Source organism: Salmo trutta, chromosome 37, assembly GCF_901001165.1.
Source record: "Salmo trutta chromosome 37, fSalTru1.1, whole genome shotgun sequence".
Taxonomy (NCBI): Eukaryota; Metazoa; Chordata; class Actinopteri; order Salmoniformes; family Salmonidae; genus Salmo; species Salmo trutta.
The window spans coordinates 6,643,045-6,666,382 of record NC_042993.1 but is presented as its reverse complement, the minus strand read 5'-3'; the positions used below and the strand labels follow the sequence as shown (position 1 = coordinate 6,666,382).

General features: G+C 44.7%; 1 protein-coding gene across 1 annotated transcript in view; it reads right to left on the bottom strand.

Annotated features, from left to right (window-relative positions):
- Positions 1 to 23,338, bottom strand: part of LOC115176761 (sodium bicarbonate cotransporter 3) — an 87,274-nt gene that overhangs the window by 42,677 nt on the left and 21,259 nt on the right. Inside the window, exons 2-7 of the mRNA XM_029737037.1 lie at positions 16,979 to 17,060; positions 10,531 to 10,674; positions 10,202 to 10,340; positions 9,927 to 10,087; positions 9,611 to 9,799; positions 4,082 to 4,191 (exon numbers count right to left, since the gene is read on the bottom strand). Of these exons, the coding sequence (XP_029592897.1) occupies positions 4,082 to 4,191; positions 9,611 to 9,799; positions 9,927 to 10,087; positions 10,202 to 10,340; positions 10,531 to 10,674; positions 16,979 to 17,060 (825 nt within the window). The remainder of the gene's footprint in view (positions 1 to 4,081; positions 4,192 to 9,610; positions 9,800 to 9,926; positions 10,088 to 10,201; positions 10,341 to 10,530; positions 10,675 to 16,978; positions 17,061 to 23,338) is intronic.

The window sequence follows — 23,338 nt, the reverse complement described above, 5'->3', positions numbered from 1 at the left end:
CACCGTGGACCCTACCCACTACCCCTACACCGTGGACCCTACCCACTACCCCTACACCGTGGACCCTACCCACTACCCCTACACCGTGGACGCTACCCACTACCCCTACACCGTGGACCCTACCCACTACCCCTACACCGTGGACCCTACCCACTACCCCTACACCGTGGACGCTACCCACTACCCCTACACCGTGGACCCTACCCACTACACCGTGGACCCTACCCACTACACCGTGGACCCTACCCACTACCCCTACACCGTGGACCCTACCCACTACCCCTACACCATGGACCCTACCCACTACCCCTACACCATGGACCCTACCCACTACCCCTACCCACTACCCACTACCCCGTGGACCCTACCCGCTACCCACTACCCCGTGGACCCTACCCGAGGAGCCTACCCGCTACCCCTACACCGTGGACCCTACCCACTACCCCTACACCATGGACCCTACCCGCTACCCACTACCCCATGGACCCTACCCACTACCCACTACCCCGTGGACCCTACCCACTACCCCGTGGATCCTACCCACTACCCACTACACCATGGACCCTACCCACTACCCACTACACCATGGACCCTACCCACTACCCCTACACCATGGACCCTACCCGCTACCCACTACCCCATGGACCCTACCCACTACCCCGTGGACCCTACCCACTACCCAGTGGACCCTACCCACTACACCGTGGACCCTACCCACTACACCGTGGACCCTACCCACTACCTCTACACCGTGGACCCTACCCACTACCCCTACACCATGGACCCTACCCACTACACCGTGGACCCTACCCACTACCCCTACACCATGGACCCTACCCACTACCCCTACACCATGGACCCTACCCACTACCCCTACACCATGGACCCTACCCACTACCCCTACACCATGGACCCTACCCACTACCCTTACATCATGGACCCTACCCACTACCCCTACATCATGGACCCTACCCACTACCCCTACACCATGGAGCCTACCCACTACCCCTACACCATGGAGCCTACCCACTACCCCTACACCATGGAGCCTACCCACTACCCCTACACCATGGAGCCTACCCACTACCCCTACACCATGGACCCTACCCACTACCCCTACACCATGGACCCTACCCACTACCCCTACACCATGGACCCTACCCACTACCCCTACATCATGGACCCTACCCACTACCCCTACCCACTACCCCTACACCATGGACCCTACCCACTACCCCTACACCATGGACCCTACCCACTACCCCTACACCGTGGACGCTACCCACTACCCCTACACCGTGGACGCTACCCACTATCCCTACCCACTACCCCTATACCGTGGACCCTATCCACTACCCCTACACCATGGACCCTACCCACTACCCCTACACCATGGACCCTACCCACTTACACTATACTATGGATGCTTCCTTCAGAAGCGATGACATCAAACAGGACACCTAATAAATAATAAATCACATAGAATATGTGTGGTTGCTGCTGGAACTATATCTGTGCTGCTGACAGCCGTACTGCTGCACAAAAAAAGATAATGAAAACATCAGATTCTCTGAACCACGGTCGGACCACTACAGACAGATCAACACAGTCACAACACTGCAGTCACACACACACGACACTGGCAGGTAACATGTGATGTACAGTCACGTCACGGTACAACACAGTCTCATGGATCAGCCAAGGACAACACAACAGCACTGATTGGCCAGGGCCAGTGATTGACAGGAGAGAGGACTTACTGCAGGCCTCCAGGCACCCCCGCCCCGGGAACCACAACTACAGTGGCAAGTCTGCTGAGGGCGGGGCAAACAGGGGCACAACTTAATTCAGATCACACCACAAGCTCAGCTCACTCAGCTAGGGTTCAATCTGGATCCATGATGTCACCTCTTTTTATAACATCATCCTCATAATACACTGTTCTCATACCCATCAGTCCCCCAAGGAGCGGAAACCAGTCCCTTTGTTCAGTATCCAGGACCACCATGTGTTATTTCAAATGAGATTGAATACAGTCTGAATGCATTGTATATCTGACCCCTTGACCTTTTCCACTTGTCACGTTTAATTCATTATTTACCTCAATCTACACACAATACCCCAAAATGACCACGCGAAAACAGGTTTTTAGAAATTCATCTTTGAAATGTTTCTACAACTTGATTGGAGTCCACCTGTGGTAAATTCAATTGATTGGACATGATTTGGAAAGGCACACACCTGTCTATATAAGGTCCCACAGTTGGCAGTGCAGGTCAGAGCAAAAACCAAGCAATGAGGTCGAAGGAATTGTCTGTAGAGCTCCGAGACAGGATTAGGTTGAGACACAGATCTGGGGAAGGGTACCAAAACATTTCTGCAGCATTGAAGGTCCACAAGAACACAGTGGCCTCCATCATTCTTAAATGGAAGGAGTTTGGAACCAAGACTCTTCCTAGAGCTGGCCGCCCGGCCAAAACTGAGCAATCGGGGGGGAAAAGGGCCTTGGTCCAAGAACCCGATGGTCACTCTGACAGAGCTCCAGAGTTTCTCTGTGGAGATGGTTGTCCTTCTGGAAGGTTCTCCCATGTCTGCAGCACTCCACCAAATCAGGACTTTATCGTAGAGTGGCCAGACAGAAGCCACTCCTCAGTAAAAGGCATGACAGTCCGCTTGGAGTTTGCCAAAAGACAACTAAATGACTCTCAAACAAAGAGAAACAAGATTCTCTGGTCTGATGAAACCAAGATTGAACTCTTTGGCCTGAATGCCAAGTGTCATGTCTGGAAGAAACCTGGAACCATCCCCTACGGTGAAGCATGGTGGTGGCAGCATCATGCTGTGGGGATGTTTTTCAGAGGCAGGGACTGGGAGACTAGTTGGGATCAAAGGAAATAAATCTTTGATGAAAACCTGCTCCAAAGCGCTCGGGACCTCGAACTGGGGTGACGGTTCACCTTCCAAGAGGACAACGACCCTAAGCACACAGCCAAGACAATGTAGGAGTGGCTTCGGGACAAGTCTCTGAATGTCCTTGAGTGGCCCACCCAGAGCCCCGATTTGAACCCGATCGAACATCTCTGAAAATAGAGCTTGAGAGGATCTGCAGTGTCATACCCAAGAAGACTTGAGGCTGTAATCAATGACAAAAGTGCTTCAACAAAGTACTGAGTAAAGGGTCTGAATACTTACTTATGTAAAATGTGATTTCAGTTATTTTATTTCTAAAAACCTGTTTTTGCTTTGTCATTATGGGGTACTTTATGGGGTACTGTGTGTAGATTGAGGTGTTAAAAAAAAAAAAATCATTGTAGAATAAGGTTGTAACGTAACAAATTGTGGAAAAAGTCAAGGGATCTGAAATCTTATTGAATGCACTGTATAAACCCTGGATTTCTGATGCTATGTATTGGCCAATCAGAGGCTTTGAAGCCAGCGGCTGCCATATTGATTTCTCTGTAGAGCCCTGCATAGGCATGAATTTTAAGCCCGTGCCCTTCCTATGCTGTGACGTTCAGGTCCTACCCAGGCCCGATTGCTTCAACCAAACTAAAGTCCCGTCCCTGACCGAAACCAAAAATAACTTCCTCCATTAGTAAATCCATTAGCTGCTCTGTCAGTCTCACCCTGCACGCAGCTCGCTCTGCATGCACTCTGCTCATGGCGGCTCTGAGGGAGTATCCATAGCAATGGCTCTGCTAGGGCTGCTCAATGACGAGACATGACAGAGAAGTTAGCTACTTTGTCACTAACAAAACTCAAGGAACATTATTTTCTGTGAAATAATCTCTCCTGTCTTATATTTGATGAGGTTGAGGCACTTCTGACACCATGTTATGATCGTTGTCAGATATGACTATTGCACAGCAGAGCATGAGCAAATGGCAGCTTCAAAATGTTTGTGATCAATTTAGTGATACACGAGCCCTGCCTGTACCCTAGTTAATGATAAAAAATAAGGCCCTACTCGGGCCTAACCCAATGTATAATGTCTGGCCCGGGTAGGGTAGCAGAGCTCCATTTGTCTGTCCTCGTGACCGTGGGTCTACACACTGCTCAGCAGTGGGAGGAGAGACGTTACCTTGCTGAAGTCCACAGTGCTGTTCTCTCTGCTTCCTCCGTTGATGCGGCTCTCACTCGGTTTACTGTTCTCCAGGTTCCCAGGAGCTGACTGGGGGGACGCCAGGAGGCCTGCCCAAGGGGAGGAAGGGGTAGAAGAAACCATTGGTCAATTGAACAGTAAAAATGAACTGTGTGTATGGCCATATGAATGGGGAATTGGTACAATTTGTAGACGTACACAATTATGTGTCTGAGAAGGAGAGCGGGGGGGCTATGTATGTGTGACTCAGTGAGTTTGAGAGTTTGTTCAGACATGCAGCTGCTCTGTACATGCTGGGTGAGAAACTCCACGTATCACAACACAAAGTCATTAGAGATGGTTGAAATAACTAAACAGTGGGGGGGGGGGGGGGGGGGGGGGTCAATTAGGTAGACACCCATAGACATCCTCTGTGTTCACAGGACCAACCCTACGGAGGCTGGAGTTGGACAGAAAGGTTTCAGAGGGAGATTAGTTGGTGGAATGTGCTCCAATGGGGCCCTGCCTGTCTGCGTCAATCCCCTGCTTCTTAACCTCTCTGGGCTAGGTGGGACACTCAACAGCCAGTTGAATCCCGTGGCGCGTTATTCAAATACCTTAGAAATGCTATTACTTCAATTTCTCAAACATATGACTATTTTACAGCATTTTAAAGACAAGACTCTCGTTAATCTAATCACACTGTCCGATTTCAAAAAGGCTTTACAACGAAAGCAAAACATTAGATTATGTCAGCAGAGTACCCAGCCAGAAATAATCAGACACCCATTTTTCAAGCTAGCATATAATGTCACATAAACCCAAACCACAGCTAAATGCAGCACTAACCTTTGATGATCTTCATCAGATGACAATCTTAGGACATTATGTTATACAATACATGCATGTCTGTTCAATCAAGTTCATACTTATATCAAAAACCAGCTTTTTACATTAGCAGGTGACTAGCATGTGACTAGCATTCCCACCGAACACTTCCGGTGAATTTACTAAATTACTCACGATAAACGTTCACAAAAAACATAACAATTATTTTAAGAATTATAGATACAGAACTCCTCTATGCACTCGATATGTCCGATTTTAAAATAGCTTTTCGGTGAAAGCACATTTTGCAATATTCTAAGTAGATAGCCCGGCATCACAGGGCTAGCTATTTAGACACCCAGCAAGTTTAGCATTCACCAAAGTCAGATTTACTATAAATAAAATGTTATTACCTTTGCGGTCTTCGTCAGAATGCACTCCCAGGACTTCTACTTCAATAACAAATGTTGGTTTGGTCCCAAATAATCCATAGTTATATCCAAATAGCGCCGTTTTGTTCATGCGTTCAAGACACTATCCGAATGGTAAAGAAGGGTTACGAGCATGGCGCATTTCGTGACAAAAAAATTCTAAATATTCCATTACCGTACTTCGAAGCATGTCAACCGCTGTTTAAAATCAATTTTTATGCCACTTTTCTCGTAAAAAAGCGATAATATTCCGACCGGCAAAGCCTGTTTACATTCAACGAGAGAGAAAGTAAAAGCATGGGATCCCCTCGTGCACGAGCCTTAGTCTGACGGCCCTCTGATCGGCCACTTTCCAAACGCGATAATGTGTTTCAGCCTGGGGTTGCCTCGATATCATTCAGCTTTTTCCCGGGTTCTGAGAGCCTATGGGAGCCGTAGGAAGTGTCAGTGTCAGTGGTCGGGCTGGGGTCATTGACGTACCTCGTGCGCGCTCTTGCAGGGCTAGCCATTTGTATTTTTATTCTGTAATTAATCTGCTATTGTCCGGTTGGAATATTATCGAAATTCTACGTTAAAAACACCCTAAAGATTGATTGTGAACATGGTTTGACATGTTTCTACAAACGCTGAGGGAACTTTATAACTTTTCGTCGACGGTGGATAGATGCATTTTGGAATGGTGATCTGGACGCGCCATCAAAACAGATTTATTTCGACATAAATTATGGACTTTATCGAACAAATGAACATTTCTTGTGGAAGTGGGACACCTTCCGAGTGCATTCAGCCAAAGATCAGCAAAGGTAAGATAATATTTTTAACATATTTCAGCGTTTTGTGGATGCCGTGGCTGCACGGCTAACTAAATAGCTTGGGGCTCAGTACTCAGAATATTGAACAATGTGCTTTCTCCATAAAGTTATTTTGAAATCTGACAAAGCGGTTGCATAAAGGAATAGTTCATCTATACTTCTTTAATTAGTTATATATTTTGTCAACGTTTATGATGAGTATTTCTGTAAATTATGGTGCCCATTCACCGGAAATTTTGGGGTGAATACATTTTCTGAACGTCACGCCCCAATGTAAAATGTTTTTTATATATATATATATATATATATATATATATAAATATGAACTTGATGGAACAACTTGATGTTGTCCTTAAGCCATTTTGCCACAACTTTGGAAGTATGCTTGGGGTCATTGTCCATTTGGAAGACCCATTTGCAATCAAGCTTTAACTTCCTGACTGATGTCTTGAGATGTTGCTTCAATATAGCCACATCATTTTCCTTCTCATGATGTCATCTATTTGGTGAAGTGCACCTGTCCCTGCTGCAGCAAAGCACCCCCACAACATGATGCTGCCACCCCCGTGCTTCACAGTTGGGATGGTGTTCTTCGGCTTGCAAGCACCCCCCTTTTTCCTCCAAACATAACAATGGTCATTATGGCCAAACAGTCTATTTTTGTTTCATCAGACCAGAGGACATTTCTCCAAAAAGTACAATCTTTGTCCCTATGTGCTGTTGCAAACCGGAGTCAGGTTTTTTTATGGCGGTTTTGGAGCAGTGGCTTCTTCCTTGCTGAGTGGCCTTTCAGGTTATGTCAATATAGGACTCGTTTTACTGTGGATATAGATACTTTTGTACCCGTTTCCTCCAGCATCTTCACAAGGTCCTTTGCTGTTGTTCTGAGATTCATTTGCACTTTTCGCACCAAAGTACGTTCATCTCTAGGAGAGAGAACGCATCTCCTTCCTGAGCAGTACGATGGCTGCGTGGTCCCATGGTGTTTATACTTGCATACTATTGTTTGTACAGATGAACGTGGTACCTTCAGGCGTTTGGAAATTGCTCCCAAGGATGAACCAGACTTGTGGAGGTCTTCAAATTCTTTTCTGAGGTCTTGGCTGATTTCTTTTGATTTTGCCATGATGTCAAGCAAAGAGGCATTGAGTTTGAAGGTAGGCCTTGAAATGCATCCACAGGTACACCTCCAATTGACTCAAATTATGTCAATTAGCCTATCAGATGCTTCTAAATCCATGACATCATTTTCTGGAATTTTCTGTTTAAAGGCAGTCAACTTAATGTAAATTTCTGACCCACTGGAACTGTGGTACAGTGAATTATAAGTGAAATAATCATGCACAAAGTAGATGTCCTAACCGACTTTCCAAAACTATAGTTTGTTAATAAGAAATGTGTGGACTGGTTGAAAAACGAGTTTTAATGACTTCAACCTAAATGTATGTAAACTTCCAACTTCAACTGTACACATATCTCTGCCCCATGTGGGATTAGAACTCACAACCATTGAACTATGAGCCATTGTCATCTATTTCTTGTAACAATGGATGTAGCTACAAATAAACGTATAATCCTCATAGCCTACATGTTTTTTTTTTCTTCGTAAAAGATGCATGAAACGGTAAGCAAAAACGTTGAATTTGGTCAAGAATTTTGTGTAACGTCAGTAGTCTAGTCAAGGAAGCGTCATGCAAAATATATATTGGCACACTCCACTTACCAAGACCATTGCCAAATAAGGCATGCGGTCACCCGTTTTTAATAGTAAGCCTCGAGGTGGTACCACCAAGCACATCCAGAAGGGAGTGTATTTCATACCGAACCGCTCCCTTGAGATGACGTAGAGGAACCTTCTCAAGGTGTGATGTAACCGCTGGGGTGAATGAGATTAATAGTAAATCAAAATAACAAAATATAGCCCTTTTGCAACTAACTCTGGAAATGAAGACCAGAATTGCCGTGTTTCACTAGAACTAAGCCTAAAACATCTGGTTTTATTTTGATGAAATGTACTCTTTAAGTGCTTCACAAGTAATCACGTACACAGACAGACACATACAATGTTAAGGACCGAGAGGGGTCAGATTATGTAAGGTGAAGAAGGTGTGGAGCGAGGGTTTCATGCTATTTGCAGGATATTTAACCTGCTGGAGGTGGGGGGAGGAGCTGCACCAGGCAGGCAGGGTCTGCACCCTCAAACTCCTCCTTGTGGTCCTTGACTAGACAGGACTGGAGCCTCAGTTCCTCCACATCTGGAGCATGGACCACCACACTGGGGATACTCCAGCTCCTACCCTCACCAGCTGCTAACCCAATCTCTGGGTCTAGGCCTGGGTCAGTCAGAGAGGTGGAGGACAGGCAGGGAGGGGTGGGTCTGGGTGAGTCAGAGGAGGGGTGTTCTGGCGGGTGCTAAGGGGGGGAGGAGGGGGCGCTGGCGCTGAGCAGGAAGCGGCTGAGGAACTGAGACCCCCTGGACTCCCTTGAGGAGGGAGGGGCGGGAGGTGGATAGACTTCCTTTGGAGGGGGCAAGGGTAGTTGGGAAAGGAGAGAAGACAGGATGGAAAAAGGAAAGAGGGAGAGGGAAAAATAAATCAAGAAGGGTAGAAATCCTAAATGTGTGTTGGGAACGATGCTCTTCATGCTACGAAGCCCAGGCCTTGGAAGTGTCTTGTTAGTGGAAGTCAAAGACAAAGAGCAGGGGCATATTCAGTACATCCCAAAACGTCACATGGAACATTTGCACAACGTACATGGAGCCGCAGTAAACCAGGAGAGATTAAGTCAAGATCAATTAACATCTGTCATAATGCCAACTGCCCACAAACAGCAGCGGACATGTTCAGAACACACACAAAAACATTGTTTAGCAACCTTTTGCAACAATGTTACAGAAACGCAATAAATGCCGCGGTTACATCACACTTTAATAAGGATATACTATAGGTCACTCAAACGGACCAATCACAAGCAAGGGGAAGCTGACCAATAATCTTCAACTGTGATTTAATTTCTACATGATGGCATGTGCACAGATTTACTTTGGTTTTAAGTTATTAACTATTAGCCTATTACAACAGTTCAACACAAAAACCTATTCACAAAACCATATTTCCAGGAGAAAACACAATCCAGTGCACAAAACAAACTCAGACTCATCACTGCAGTGTTCAAGAACAGTCATGATGGGAAAATCACATGCCAGTAAAAGGCCCATGCACCAATCAGATCTTGCCCATCGTCTTGTCACTCAATTACCTCAGCCAATTGACACCTCTTTAAAAAGACCCAACCCACTTCATAAAAGAACATGTGCATAGTACATATATTCAATCTGTCAAAACACGGCTAAACTGCAGTAAAAAAGGGTGTAAATAAACCATTATTTTATAGAAGAGCTGAAATGAGGGGATAAAGAGCAGAAGAGGAAAAAGGCGAGGTGCAGAGAGGGCCCTCACCGTTTCTCTCAAGCAGGTGTGGGTCAGATTGTTTCTTGCCGATGTCAGCGAAGGAGCGCACCAGAGGGATGCGGTTGCTGAGCTTCTTCTCGTTCTGGTGGTGGTGTCTCTTCAACATGGCCTCCCTCACCTTCTGCCTCAACCCCTCCTCCAGCTGAGCTGACGCCACCATGCTGTCTATCACCATGTCTATGGGGGTGTACAGGGTAGACTGCATGCTTTATTCAACAGTTACATGCTTTATTCAACACATTCAACTTTCAGACTCACGCACACACACAGTAAAATGTCTGCAGAGACATACATACACACTCACCTGCGATCTCCTCAATACTGTTAGCTCTCATGTCCAACATGACAGTGCCGTTGAGGATGCAGCTGCGGAGCTCGAAGAGGCTGTGTAGAGACAGCGTGGCTACGTAGGGCTTACTCCAACGCTCCCCTCCATCCTCCACGTCTTCCTCAAACTTTAACCACCTACACACACACACACACACACACACACACACACACACACGATTAAAGGAGTTGTTGATGTGGTTGGATGAGGAAACAGCCACTAGGAGTAGTGAGGAAGGGTGTGCGTCGTGCCTGGCTGTCTCCCTCCACTCGTAGACGTGTCCGTCCCGGAAGAACAGCTCGTCCAGCTCAGTGAACAGGTCGTGGGGCATGTGCTCTTCATCATCATCCTCTGTCCCCAGGATGAATTGTACCCGCTGGGAAGGGGTGTCTGAAACACAGGGGGTACAGGTGGAAGATGGGTAATGTAGTACAACCAAGGGGAATATTAGTGGAAAAAGGACAGTAAAAGGTTTGGTATAGGAAACAGGGCTGGAGAATGGAGATATGGCAATAGAGCTGATCTGAGGACAGTGAATGAAGCAGACGTTGAGGTGAGAGAGTGAACTGGTCTTAGCTACCATAGGAAGGAGACTCTCGTCCATCTTCACGGTCCGAGCGGTCTCTCCTCTTGCGGTGGTGTCTGTGGCCGCGGTGGCGATGGTGCCTCCGTTTGGTCTCTCTGCCCAGAGGAACATGGACACCCACATAGACCGCTCTGTGACCTGGAAACAGGGTAGAGAGAGACATGGTCAATCACGGTCTACCATGTATAATAGTCTTATCTGCAGTTGGGCTGGGTATATACACTGTGCATTTAAAAATCTGAATTGTCAATACGGTTCTTCGTAATTCATATTGATTGATTTCAGCATTCTACAATCTTTAGACCGCCTTTCTTTACAGGCCCAAAATGGCATGAGACAAATGCAGTTGTTTTCATACACTTCAGCCACCCTTTAGTTACCGTCACAGAATGTGCCCCCCCCCCACACACACGTCTTCCTGTCTGTTGTTTACGTACGTCACACACAATGGTAAACCTTCCCCCTTATCCTCCTCTCAATTTCTGCCGTGTCAAGTGGCCATACCTGAAGCGTTAAATTAATGGACGAGTTACGTGCCGTTCTGACAGCAGCTAAGAATGGATAGAAAGGACGTCACTGCCTAAGACCCGCTGCTCGTTGTCAGGACATGGGGAAAGGAGAGAAGGCTAAAAAAGGAGAAGGACATGTAGCCTGCTCTTTATCTTTTGAGAGCTGGGAGCGTTAAACCGTTCTGGATGGCATACTACTGACGTCAGTCTGGACAGAGCAGATAAATGGACCAGGAGGGAGGTGAGGACTACAGCATGGTGGGTCTTCATCACACCCCTGTCACATACATGTAATATGGCATAGCCCACTAAGCTCAATGGGGGAATTAAAAATACATAAATCACACTAAATACCTAGTATTTGTGAGTGGGGGCCTGTGTCTTCAAATGCTTTCCCTATTATGAGCCATGGGGAGTTTTTAGCAGTGATAAATCTCTGAAGACTTAAGTTGTGACCTCCCCAAATAAAATTGTCCCATGCTATGGGTGCCACACTTAAAGGTGAGCTGTGAGCCTAGCATAGGAAGCATAGCATAGAGAGAAACACTACCTAATCCCCCCAGTTCCTCTCTGGATCAGCTAAGGAAGGTCTGTGATACTCAACTGATACCCCTGCAGGGTTTCCTGTATAAAAGTACTTAGTTCCTTCCATTTACATGAATGACAGACACACAACAACCCTAATAATATAACTAAAATCGTTATTGTTCCAGGCTTCCAGCTAACATCTTTACTGTATCTCTGGGCGTTCCTAGGAATAAATAACATTCAGGTCAGAGGTTTTCCTCTGTGGTTTCCATTAGCACCTCTGGGTTGTCAGCTGTAATGTTCTGCGCAGTAGGAGGAGTCCCTGGGCCACGAACGCACACAGCCAGTAGATAAACAATTGTCTTCATAACACTGCCGCTGGCTGGGGTCAGGTCTCCTGCAGGCTGCCAAGGTCTCCACTGAGACACAGTGCACATCAATTACTATGTAGGCCTACCCCGTACCCGTACATATCTACTCACAACTGGTGCCCCTTGAATATAGACAAGTTAACGTTACTCATTGTGGATTTATTATTATGTCTTTTACTTTTCTATTATTATTTTCTCTGTGTGGTTAGGAAGGGCCTGTAATTAAACATTTCACTGTTAGTCTAAACCTGGTCTACGTAGCACGTGACCAATACAGTTTGACGTCAACACCTGTTACCTCCCACTATAGACAACCAGTAGTTAGAGACCAAAACTCACTATTTCCAGTCTTTCACATTTCAGAAACAATCGTCTGACTTGTGAGACTAGGCTCTTAGGCAGGCTCATGATCAATGTTCCCTGCCTCAAATTATTTCCGGCACTGAGCAAATTTCAGTTATGCGTTTACTGTGAACACCGAGGCTGTACCCGCTTTAAGTTAGTTTAACCGTGGCCAAGTAGGCTACCGTGCCCATTGGATCATAATGCAGTCCTACCAGAGTGACTGTGAGACCCGGCGGTAGGATTTTACAGTGATGAGGCAACAAGGCAGAACATTATTTTTTGCCCAGAGTGACACTTTTTATTTGCAAGTGAAGATAATAACAGCCGACGAAATGTACAAGTATTTAGAAAATAATAAACTGGATCAAATAGAGCTCTTCAAACAAAACCCGGCAGCAAGATGACCTGTCCCCTGTCCTGTCCCACAAACAATGAGAGGACAGGCTTCTTATGTGTAACCTTTATTTAACTAGGCAAATCAGTTAAGAACAAATTCTTATTTACAATGGACGGCCTACCCCAGCCAAACCCGGACGATGCTGGGCCAATTGTGCACCACCCTATGGGACTCCCAATCACAGCCAGTTGTGATACAGCCTGGTCCTCCAGTCCACTCTTATTGTAATCCTGGACAAGCACACCTGAATGAGGCGTTTGTCCAGGGTTACAACAACGTTTACTGTTGGGGGACCTGGAGGACCAGGGCTGGGAAACACCGCATCATAGCATAAATACTATCTGGGATATAAAAACATTTTTACATTTAACATTTACATTTTAGTCATTTAGCAGACGCTCTTATCCAGAGCGACTTACAGTAGTGAATGCATACATTTCATTTTTTTTTTTTCTTTTCGTACTGGTCCCCCGTGGGAGTCGAACCCACAACCCTGGCGTTGCAAACACTATGCTCTACCAACTGAGCAAAACGTACGTCAACCCGGGTTTAAGCTCCTACCGCGCCACCCATACCATTCATTAACTATGAACAGAACCCTCTTCAAAACGAGGACATACAATGTAATCATACACATTTCTGACCATCTACCTTCACGTTTTAATTTGTAAACAATATCCCATTGTATCTAGAACTTGGTATCACCAAATGTATGACCAGAAAGAGCCTATATTAAAAATCGGGAGACACAACAAAAAACAATACTTCTCGTTCACGGATGATCGACCAACATAAAGAACATCACTGCCCCACAATATCATCAATAAATAAATGTTCTTCTCATAAACCATGTGTGGTCCTTTATCAAAGGTTTTAGATTTATGTGACAGAGTACATAGGACCATTGTCACAGTGCCCTAGCATTATGGGAAAATGCATCCCATAACATTTTAACATATAAATAGCTGTTCTACGATACAGCCTACAGTAGCAGCTACTGTGGTGTCTATGATACAGCCTACAGTAGCAGCCACTGTGTGGTGTCTATGATACAGCCTACAGTAGCAGCTACTGTGTGGTGTTCTATGATACAGCCTAGAGTAGCAGCCACTGTGTGGTGTCTATGATACAGCCTACAGTAGCAGCCACTGTGTGGTGTTCTATGATACAGCCTACAGTAGCAGCCACTGTGTGGTGTTCTATGATACAGCCTACAGTAGCAGCCACTGTGTGGTGTTCTACGATACAGCCTACAGTAGCAGCCACTGTGTGATGTCTACGATACAGCCTACAGTAGCAGCCACTGTGTGGTGTTCTACGATACAGCCTACAGTAGCAGCCACTGTGTGATGTCTATGATACAGCCTACAGTAGCAGCCACTGTGTGATGTCTATGATACAGCCTACAGTAGCAGCCACTGTGTGGTGTTCTATGATACAGCCTACAGTAGCAGCTACTGTGGTGTCTATGATACAGCCTACAGTAGCAGCCACTGTGTGGTGTTCTATGATACAGCCTACAGTAGCAGCTACTGTGGTGTCTATGATACAGCCTACAGTAGCAGCCACTGTGTGGTGTCTATGATACAGCCTACAGTAGCAGCCACTGTGTGATGTCTATGATACAGCCTACAGTAGCAGCCACTGTGTGATGTCTATGATACAGCCTACAGTAGCAGCTACTGTGTGGTGTTCTATGATACAGCCTACAGTAGCAGCTACTGTGGTGTCTATGATACAGCCTACAGTAGCAGCCACTGTGTGGTGTCTATGATACAGCCTACAGTAGCAGCCACTGTGTGGTGTCTATGATACAGCCTACAGTAGCAGCCACTGTGTGGTGTCTATGATACAGCCTACAGTAGCAGCCACTGTGTGGTGTTCTATGATACAGCCTACAGTAGCAGCTACTGTGGTGTCTACGATACAGCCTACAGTAGCAGCCACTGTGTGGTGTCTACGATAGAGCCTACAGTAGCAGCCACTGTGTGGTGTCTATGATACAGGTATAGGGGGCAGTATTTTCCTTTTTGGATGAAAAGCGTGCCCAGAGTAAACTGCCTAATACTTGGGCCCAGAGTCAAATATTTGCATATTATTAGTGGATTTGGATAGAAAACACTCTGAAGTTTCTAAAACTGTTTGAATGATGTCTGTGAGTATAACAGAACTCATATTATTACCATTATTACAGAGTCAGACAAAAATGTATGCTACCATCTGCCTATTGACTACGTAGCTTATCCAAGCCCATCTCAAAATACATCACTGCCCCTTTAAGATATAAAAAAACTCTTTACCTGACTGGCTTTTCAAAGATGGCTAGAAGTGAATCTGTTTTGTGCTCTTGTAGGAAGCAATCACTTATCACTCCCCATTGCTGACCAGAAATTGCTATAACTTGGCTAACAACGCACTAATTAGCAAAGGACATGAACAAATGTGCACATGTGGCTCTTCGCTTTGATCTCAAAACAAGCGCATCTACTCACGACCACTCGTGCTGGTCAATGGAATAGAATCCTCCTCTGATGCGATCTGCCTAAAACAATCTCAGACAGTCTTGCATAGTTAGGTTTATTTCATTATGTTGCATTTAAAAATGTCCATTTGGTCACAATTCCTACAGTAGAGGGAAACGTTGGTGTAAACTAACAGGGAAACTAGCAGAGTGAAGTTCAATCTCGTGAGTCTCTGCGCAGGCTGGTATTTCTTCTGCAAGGCAGTCCTGGGAAGTGGAGCACCCACACACAGCTTAGGGGGAACATGATCATGATGTATAACAAAACACAAGTAAATATATTACTTTAGAGAAGTATGGAGGTTAGGAGAAAGTAGCGGAAGGGGAACATGGAGGTTGGGTCTGCCTGTACCAACTGTGTGATTATGTGAATTAGTGAAAGAGTTGTAGTGTTCTACAGAGAATGAGTGAGTGAGTGTGAGAAAGAATGAAGGGGGGGAGTGAAAGAGCAGGCTCTATTAAATTAGTGGAGGCCAGAGCTGCAGGCTAATCCACAGTAATGTAGTTAGAGCTGGAACTAGGGTGGGGTGGGGGCGCAGCTAACACATTACATTCTCACATTCTTCTCTACCTCATTAACCAGGGTTACACTGTTCTCTACCTCATTAACCTGGGTTCCAAGTTACACTGTTCTCTACCTCATTAACCTGGGTTCCAAGTTACACTGTTCTCTACCTCATTAACCAGGGTTACACTGTTCTCTACCTCATTAACCAGGGTTCCACTGTTCTCTACCTCATTAGCCAGGGTTCCAAGTTACATTGTTCTCTACCTCATTAACCAGGGTTACACTGTTCTCTACCTCATTAACCTGGGTTCCAAGTTACACTGTTCTCTACCTCATTAACCTGGGTTACACTGTTCTCTACCTCATTAACCTGGGTTCCAAGTTACACTCTTCTCTACGTCATTAACCAGGGTTACACTGTTCTCTACCTCATTAACCTGGGTTACACTGTTCTCTACCTCATTAACCTGGGTTACACTGTTCTCTACCTCATTAACCTGGGTTCCAAGTTACACTGTTCTCTACATCATTAACCAGGGTTACACTGTTCTCTACCTCATTAACCAGGGTTCCACTGTTCTCTACCTCATTAGCCAGGGTTCCAAGTTACATTGTTCTCTACCTCATTAACCAGGGTTACACTGTTCTCTACCTCATTAACCTGGGTTCCAAGTTACACTGTTCTCTACCTCATTAACCAGGGGTTCCAAGTTACACTGTTCTCTACCTCACTAACCAGGGGTTACAAGTTACACTGTTCTCTACCCCACTAACCAGGGGTTACAAGTTGTTAGTGTTCAAGTTCACCTCACAAAGCCTGGTCTCCCCAAACAGTTTCTTGGGAGGGGATGCAGCTACAGCTTGTGTGTGTGTGTGTGTGTGTAAGATACATTTTTCAAAATTCCATTGTGCATCCTATAATGTCTGGAAATTGTGCCAGGGCTTTTCCCCTGCAGTAAGAGCTCAGTGGAATGTGGGTGGAAGTCATGCATACCTCAATTACCAGACCAAGCCAGACAAACATGACTCTGGATTTTTCACGATACTACAGTGTATGAGTAAAAACACGTGTGTGTGAGTAAGAGCATGCATTTGTTGAATCCCCTCTGTCCTATGGCCATACAACAATGTCATTACACATGAGCCTCCTTGATAAAAAAAAAATACTGCTCCGTGTGTACTCAGTGTATACTGTCAACATGAATAGGATCCGGGCCCATGTGATACTTTGTGTGTATATATAAACACTAAAATCAGACTTACTCTCTAGCTCCTCTTTCTCAAAGTTGGTGTGAATGGTGGAGCTCGTCTTCCCCAGGTCCACCACCGCCTCATCATCGTTCCCCTGGAGACGACAAGGAGAAATACAAATTCAATGGGCAGATTGAAACAAAACACAAAAAGAGAACAGAATATACATATGGTGGAGATGCAGAGAGAAAATACATTTATTCATTCATTCAATAGCCTAAATCTTCATAGTTCCCAAAGAGCAAGTTGTTTTAAAGCTGCAATATGTAACTTTTTGGGAGACCTGACAAAATTCATAGAAATGTGAATTATAGATCTGGCATTCTCACTAAAAGCTAGTCTAAGAAGCGGTAGATATGGTCTATGTGCTCTATGCTTCCCGTTCTTCAGTTTTGTTTTTGCGTCTTTTGCTTTCGGTTTTGCACACCAGCCGCAAACAATACTTTTGGTTATGGAAAATATATATTTCACAGCAGTTTAGATGGTACAATGATTCTCTACACTATACTTGCTTGTTTTGTCACAAACTGAAATTAGGCAAACTATTAGAATTTTAGTAACCAGAAAATGGCAGAGTGATTTCTTCATAGTGCATCTTTAAGCATTGAAAGAATTGTACAACAACCTAGACACTAGTGGGTAGGAAGGAAATAATGAGGCACTTTAAAAAAACGTGGGCCTACGTAGTCACTCCTATTGACGACGCAGCACAGCACCAGAGATACACAATGGAAGAGGGTAATACAGGTCACATTGGGTGACAGTTGGAGCCGTGTGAAGTTAACTCCTGTTCTTGGTCTTACACTTCCTATTAGGTTACACCTTTTAACACAGCAGTCAAATTCAATAGGACTACTTAATCCAGCCATCTCACTAAGACCACACAGGCAATAGTATAATAGTAGAGTTTCATCTGCTTCAAGACAAAGAAATCATAGGTATATTCTGATAGCCTCTTAAACAGTCATGGGAACGACCCTGCATTTTCCATACAACTACACCACATACAAGAACAACTCCAAACTGTCATCGCTCAGTTGATATGGGAGATGCCATTACCACTGCTTTTCAGGGGAAATGGAAAAAGAGCCTGTGACGAGACTTCAGCTTTTGAACGTTAACAAGGTGACACTCCATCTTAACCCCTCCATATTTACTGGATTGGTTGAACAGTGCAGAAGAGAACCTCCTGAGAACCTTCTTCTCGTCAAGACCAGTATGTAGGGGGATCTAGTGTCAGGTGTTTCTCTTTCGCCTACTAGGTTAGATTAATTATAAGAGACAGTGTATTCTACTGTATCAGCCTAAACAGGAGAAAGGCCTTTGAACGCTATAGCCAAGGGGAATGACTCAGAGGGATGTCCCTGCTGAATAAAGCCTAGGCGGCTGGACAGCACCTGCGGGGGTAAGCGCTGAGGTAAATATTTGTGTTGGGCACAAGCCAGCACGCCCCGATTCCAAAGACAGGCTAGGCTGTCTTAGCCACACGACACAGACGCATAGTGTTTCGATTTTAGTTACTTATACTTTACAAGTTTGTGTTATCCATCTCTCCAGCTTGCATTTCCTCTTGGTCTCTACATCACTCTGCATACTCCTCCTAACAAGGGACAATTGTTCTGTAACAGCTATGAACCCAAGAGAAGTCCAACCTGTTGGGTTTATTAGGTTTAGTCTACTACTTATTGAACTCATTGAAGTAGACTCTAGGTCTATTTATTAGAGACCAACTCAGACATATTAAACTAAGTGGCAGTTGGCAACGTTTTACTAACTTTCTAGGCAGATCAGTCTCCTGTCACATATGATAGATGCCACTGACTGACCTGTCATTTTCATGGCTATTCTAGAAGTGGTGCACTATTTCAGGGCACTACATCAGAGTTCAGAGTTTAAAAATGGCTGCCAACCTTTTTTCTAGAACCAAGGTGTGCCTTGTAAATATAATTAGACACACAGGCTACCTCCTGATGATGAAATAAGCCATGTGGTCCAGTGCTACTGCTCTGGAAAGCACTAACAATCCAGTCAGTAGGAGCCTACCTAGAATACTACTACCACCACTACCTAGACTACCACTCTGAACTTCTGCCCCACGGCACTTTTACAGTCATGGTTTTTAAAGCTTGAATGTGCTGCATTAGCTAAACCATATGGAAGGAACTTCTAGAGAACTACCCATTTAGCAAGTGCTGCTTCTACTGAAATGGCTAAAAGACTATGGTTTCAGAGTAATTCAGTGTGTTTAACTTTTGGAGATAGTTTGCTTGTTATTTGGGTTCCTACCTCTTCCATCCCTGGTACAGTAATAGGCTCTCAAAAAACTCAACAGTATTAAAAACCACACTGCTATGAAAAAAAGCACATGCCTATTCCCAATACAGATCAGAACACACATACCACGCATGGAGCTTTGGCTGCTGAGGTGGTCTTCAAATTGACAATATCTCCCCAGAAGTCCATGGCTGGCAGACTCCGCAGAGTGGCGGAACCCCTCCAACTAAAGAGCACCCAAGTCCTGCTGCAATCACTGGATGGTGACTGGGTGGTTGGAGTGGGGAATCGAGGTGGCAGTGAACGCAAATAGTCCTACATGTCTGAGCAGACACAGTCTGGATGGGTGCCCAAATAGTCCTACAGGTCTGAGCAGACACAGTCTGGATGGGTGCCCAAATAGTCCTACAGGTCTGAGCAGACAGTCTGGATGGGTGCCCAAATAGTCCTTCAATGTGTGTAAGTACACGTGTTCACAATTTGCATTTGCTTTCAGGAGGGTGGTCCAAATATATGTTTTTTATTTTTAGCTGTGGGTGTGTCCTGAGAGCTGCTTTAAAAAAAGGGTGCGGGGGGGGGGGCACCCAAACAAATTAAACAGCATGTGGGGCGACGGGGGGCAGCCGGTCTGGAGGTCAGATGTAAATCAGTCCACGTGTCACATTTGGGTTGCTAATAAATCAATCCATAATTATTTTACAGTTAAAAAGCTAGGCTACATGGGATTTGGAACATTAGGTTATACTAAATGTAGGTTGCTGCACCCAAAATGTAAGAGATCCGTCGGGAAGATATAGATTGTTGCATTTGAAGCATTTGTACATGGGATATTGTTAACTGTTTCGTACCTATCAAATCCAACGTGGAGGGATATTTAGGGTGTTTTATGTTAGTTTGCTAGACCAGTAGCCAGAATCAAAATGTGTGCACTTATGTACAGCACCGTCGGAAAGTATTCAGACACCTTGACTTATCCCACGTCAGAGCCTTATTCTAAAATTGATTAAATTCCGTTTTTATCTCAGCAAATTACACACAATACCCCATTATGACAAAGCGAAAACAGGTTTTTAGAAATAAAATAAATATCTTATTTTACATAAGTATTAGGCCCTTTGCTATGTGACTCGAAATTGAGCTCAGGGGCATCCTGTTTCCATTAATCATCCTTGAGATGTTTCTACAAGTTCAGTGGATTGGACATGATTTGGAAAGGCACATGTCTGTCTATATAAAAGGTCCCACAGTTGGCAGTACATGTCAAAGCAAAAACCAAGCCATGAGGTCGAAGGAATTGTCAGAAGAGCTTCGAGACAGGATTGTGTCAAGGCACAGATCTGGGGAAGGGTACCAAAATATTTCTGCAGCACTGAAGGTCCCCAAGAACACAGTGGCCTCCATTCTTAAATGGAAGAAGTTTGGAACCACCAAGACTCTTCCTAGAGCTGGCCGCCCAGCCAAACTGAGCAATCAGGGGAGAAGGGCCTTGGTCAGGGAGGTGATAAACAACACGATGGTCACTCTGGCAGAGCTCTAGAGTTCCTCTGTCGAGATGGGATTCCAGAAGGACAACCATCTCTGCAGCACTCCACCAATCAGGACTTTATGGTAGAGTGACCAGACGGAAGCCACTCCTCAGTAAAAGGCACGACGGACCGCTTTGAGTTTGCCAAAAGGCACCTAAAGGACTCACCATGAGAAACAAGATTCTCTGGTCTGATGAAACCAAGATTGAACTCTGTGGCCTGAATGCCAAGCGTCACATCTGGAGGAAACCTGGTACTATCCCTCTGGTGAAAGATGGTGGCAGCATCATGCTGTGGGGATGTTTTTCAGCAGCAGAGACAGAGACTAGTCAGGATCGAGCTTCTATCCCAAGGTCATCAGACTGCTAAACAGCAGTCACTCAGAGAGGCTACTGCCTACATTGAGACCCAATCACTGGACACTTTATTTAAAGTGGCATTGTTTAACCTCTTACATCTAGACGTTCTGCTAGCGGAACACCTGCTCCAATATCCAATGATAGGCGTGGCGCGAATTACAAATTCCTCAAAAATCCCAAAACTTCAATTTTTCAAACATATGACTATTTTACACCATTTTAAAAGACAAGACTCTCCTTTATCTAACCACACTGTCCGATTTCAAAAAGGCTTTACAGCGAAAGCAAAACATTAGATTATGTCAGCAGAGTACCCAGCCAGAAATAGACACCTATTTTTCAAGCTAGCATATAATGTCACAAAAAACAAAACCACAGCTAAATGCAGCACTAACCTTTGATGATCTTCATCAGATGACACGCCTAGGACATTATGTTATACAATACATGCATGTTTTGTTCAATCAAGTTCATATATCAAAAACCAGCTTTTTACATTAGCATGTGACGTTCAGAACTAGCATACCCCCCGCAAACTTCCGGCGAATTTACTAACAATTTACTAAATTACTCACGATAAACGTTCACAAAAAGCATAACAATTATTTTAAGAATTATAGATACAAAACTCCTCTATGCACTCGATATGTCCGATTTTTAAAATAGCTTTTCGGTGAAAGCACATTTTGCAATATTCTGAGTAGATAGCACGCCATCACAGGCTAGCTATTTTGACACCCACCAAGTTTGACCCTCACCAAACTCCGATTTACTATTAGAAAAGTTTGATTACCTTTCCTGTTCTTCGTCAGAATGCACTCCCAGGACTTCTACTTCAATAACAAATGTTGGTTTGGTTCAAAATAATCCATAGTTATATCCAAATAGCGGCGTTTTGTTAGTGCGTTCAAGACACTATCCAAGGGTGACGAAGGGTTACGCGCCCGACGCGTTTCGTGACAAAAAAATTCTAAATATTCCATTACCGTACTTCGAAGCATGTCAACCACTGTTTAAAATAAATTTTTATGCAATTTTTCCTCGCAAAAAAGTGATAATATTCCGACCGGGAAACCGTGTTTTAGTTCAAAGACAGAGAAAATAAAAACATGGGGTCACCTCGTGCACGCGCCTCAGTCTCATTGTACTCTGATCGACCACTATCAAAATGCGCTAATGTTTTTCAGCCAGGGCCTGCAAAGCCACCATTCAGCTTTTTGCCACCTTCTGAGAGCCTATGGGAGCCGTAGGAAGTGTCACGTAACAGCAGAGATCCCCTGTTTTGGATAGAGATGATCAAGAAGGCCAAGAAATGGTCAGACAGGGTACTTCCTGTACAGAATCTTCTCAGGTTTTGGCCTGCCAAAAGAGTTCTGTTATACTCACAGACACCATTCAAACAGTTTTAGAAACTTTGGAGTGTTTTCTATCCAAAGCTAATAATTCTATGCATATTCTAGTTTCTGGGCAGGAGTAATAATCAGATTAAATCGGGTATGTTTTTTATCCGGCCGTGAAAATACTGCCCCCTATCCATAACAGGTTAAAGTGACTAGTGATCCATTTATTAATGTTTACATATCTTACATTACTCATATCACATGTATATACCATATTTTATACCATCTACTGCACCTTGCCCATGCCGCTCGGCCATCGCTCATCCATATACTTATATGTACATATTCTCATTCACCACTTTAGATGAGTGTATTAGGTAGTTGGGAAATTGTTAGATTACTTGTTAGAGATTACTGCATTGTCGGAACGAGAAGCACAAGCATTTCGCTACACTCGCATTAACATCTGCTAACCATATGCACATGACCAATAAAATTTGATGATTTCCATTTTAGTCATTTAGCAGACGCTCTTATCCAGAGCGACTTACAGTAGTGAATGCATACATTTCATGCATTTATTATAATTTTTTATTTTTTTGTACTGGCCCCCCGTGGGAATCGAACCCACAACCCTGGCATCGCACACACACCATGCTGGCGTTGCAAACACCATGCTCTACCAACTGAGCCACAGGGAAGGCTCAGTTGATTTGGGAAAGATGAACGGAGCAAAGGAGATCCTTGATGAAAATCTGCTCCACAGCGCTCAGGAGTGGCTTCGGAAGAAGTCTCTGAATGTCCTTGATTGGCCCAGCCAGAGCCCGGACTTGAACATCTCTGGAGAGACCTGAAAATAGCTGTGCAGGAACG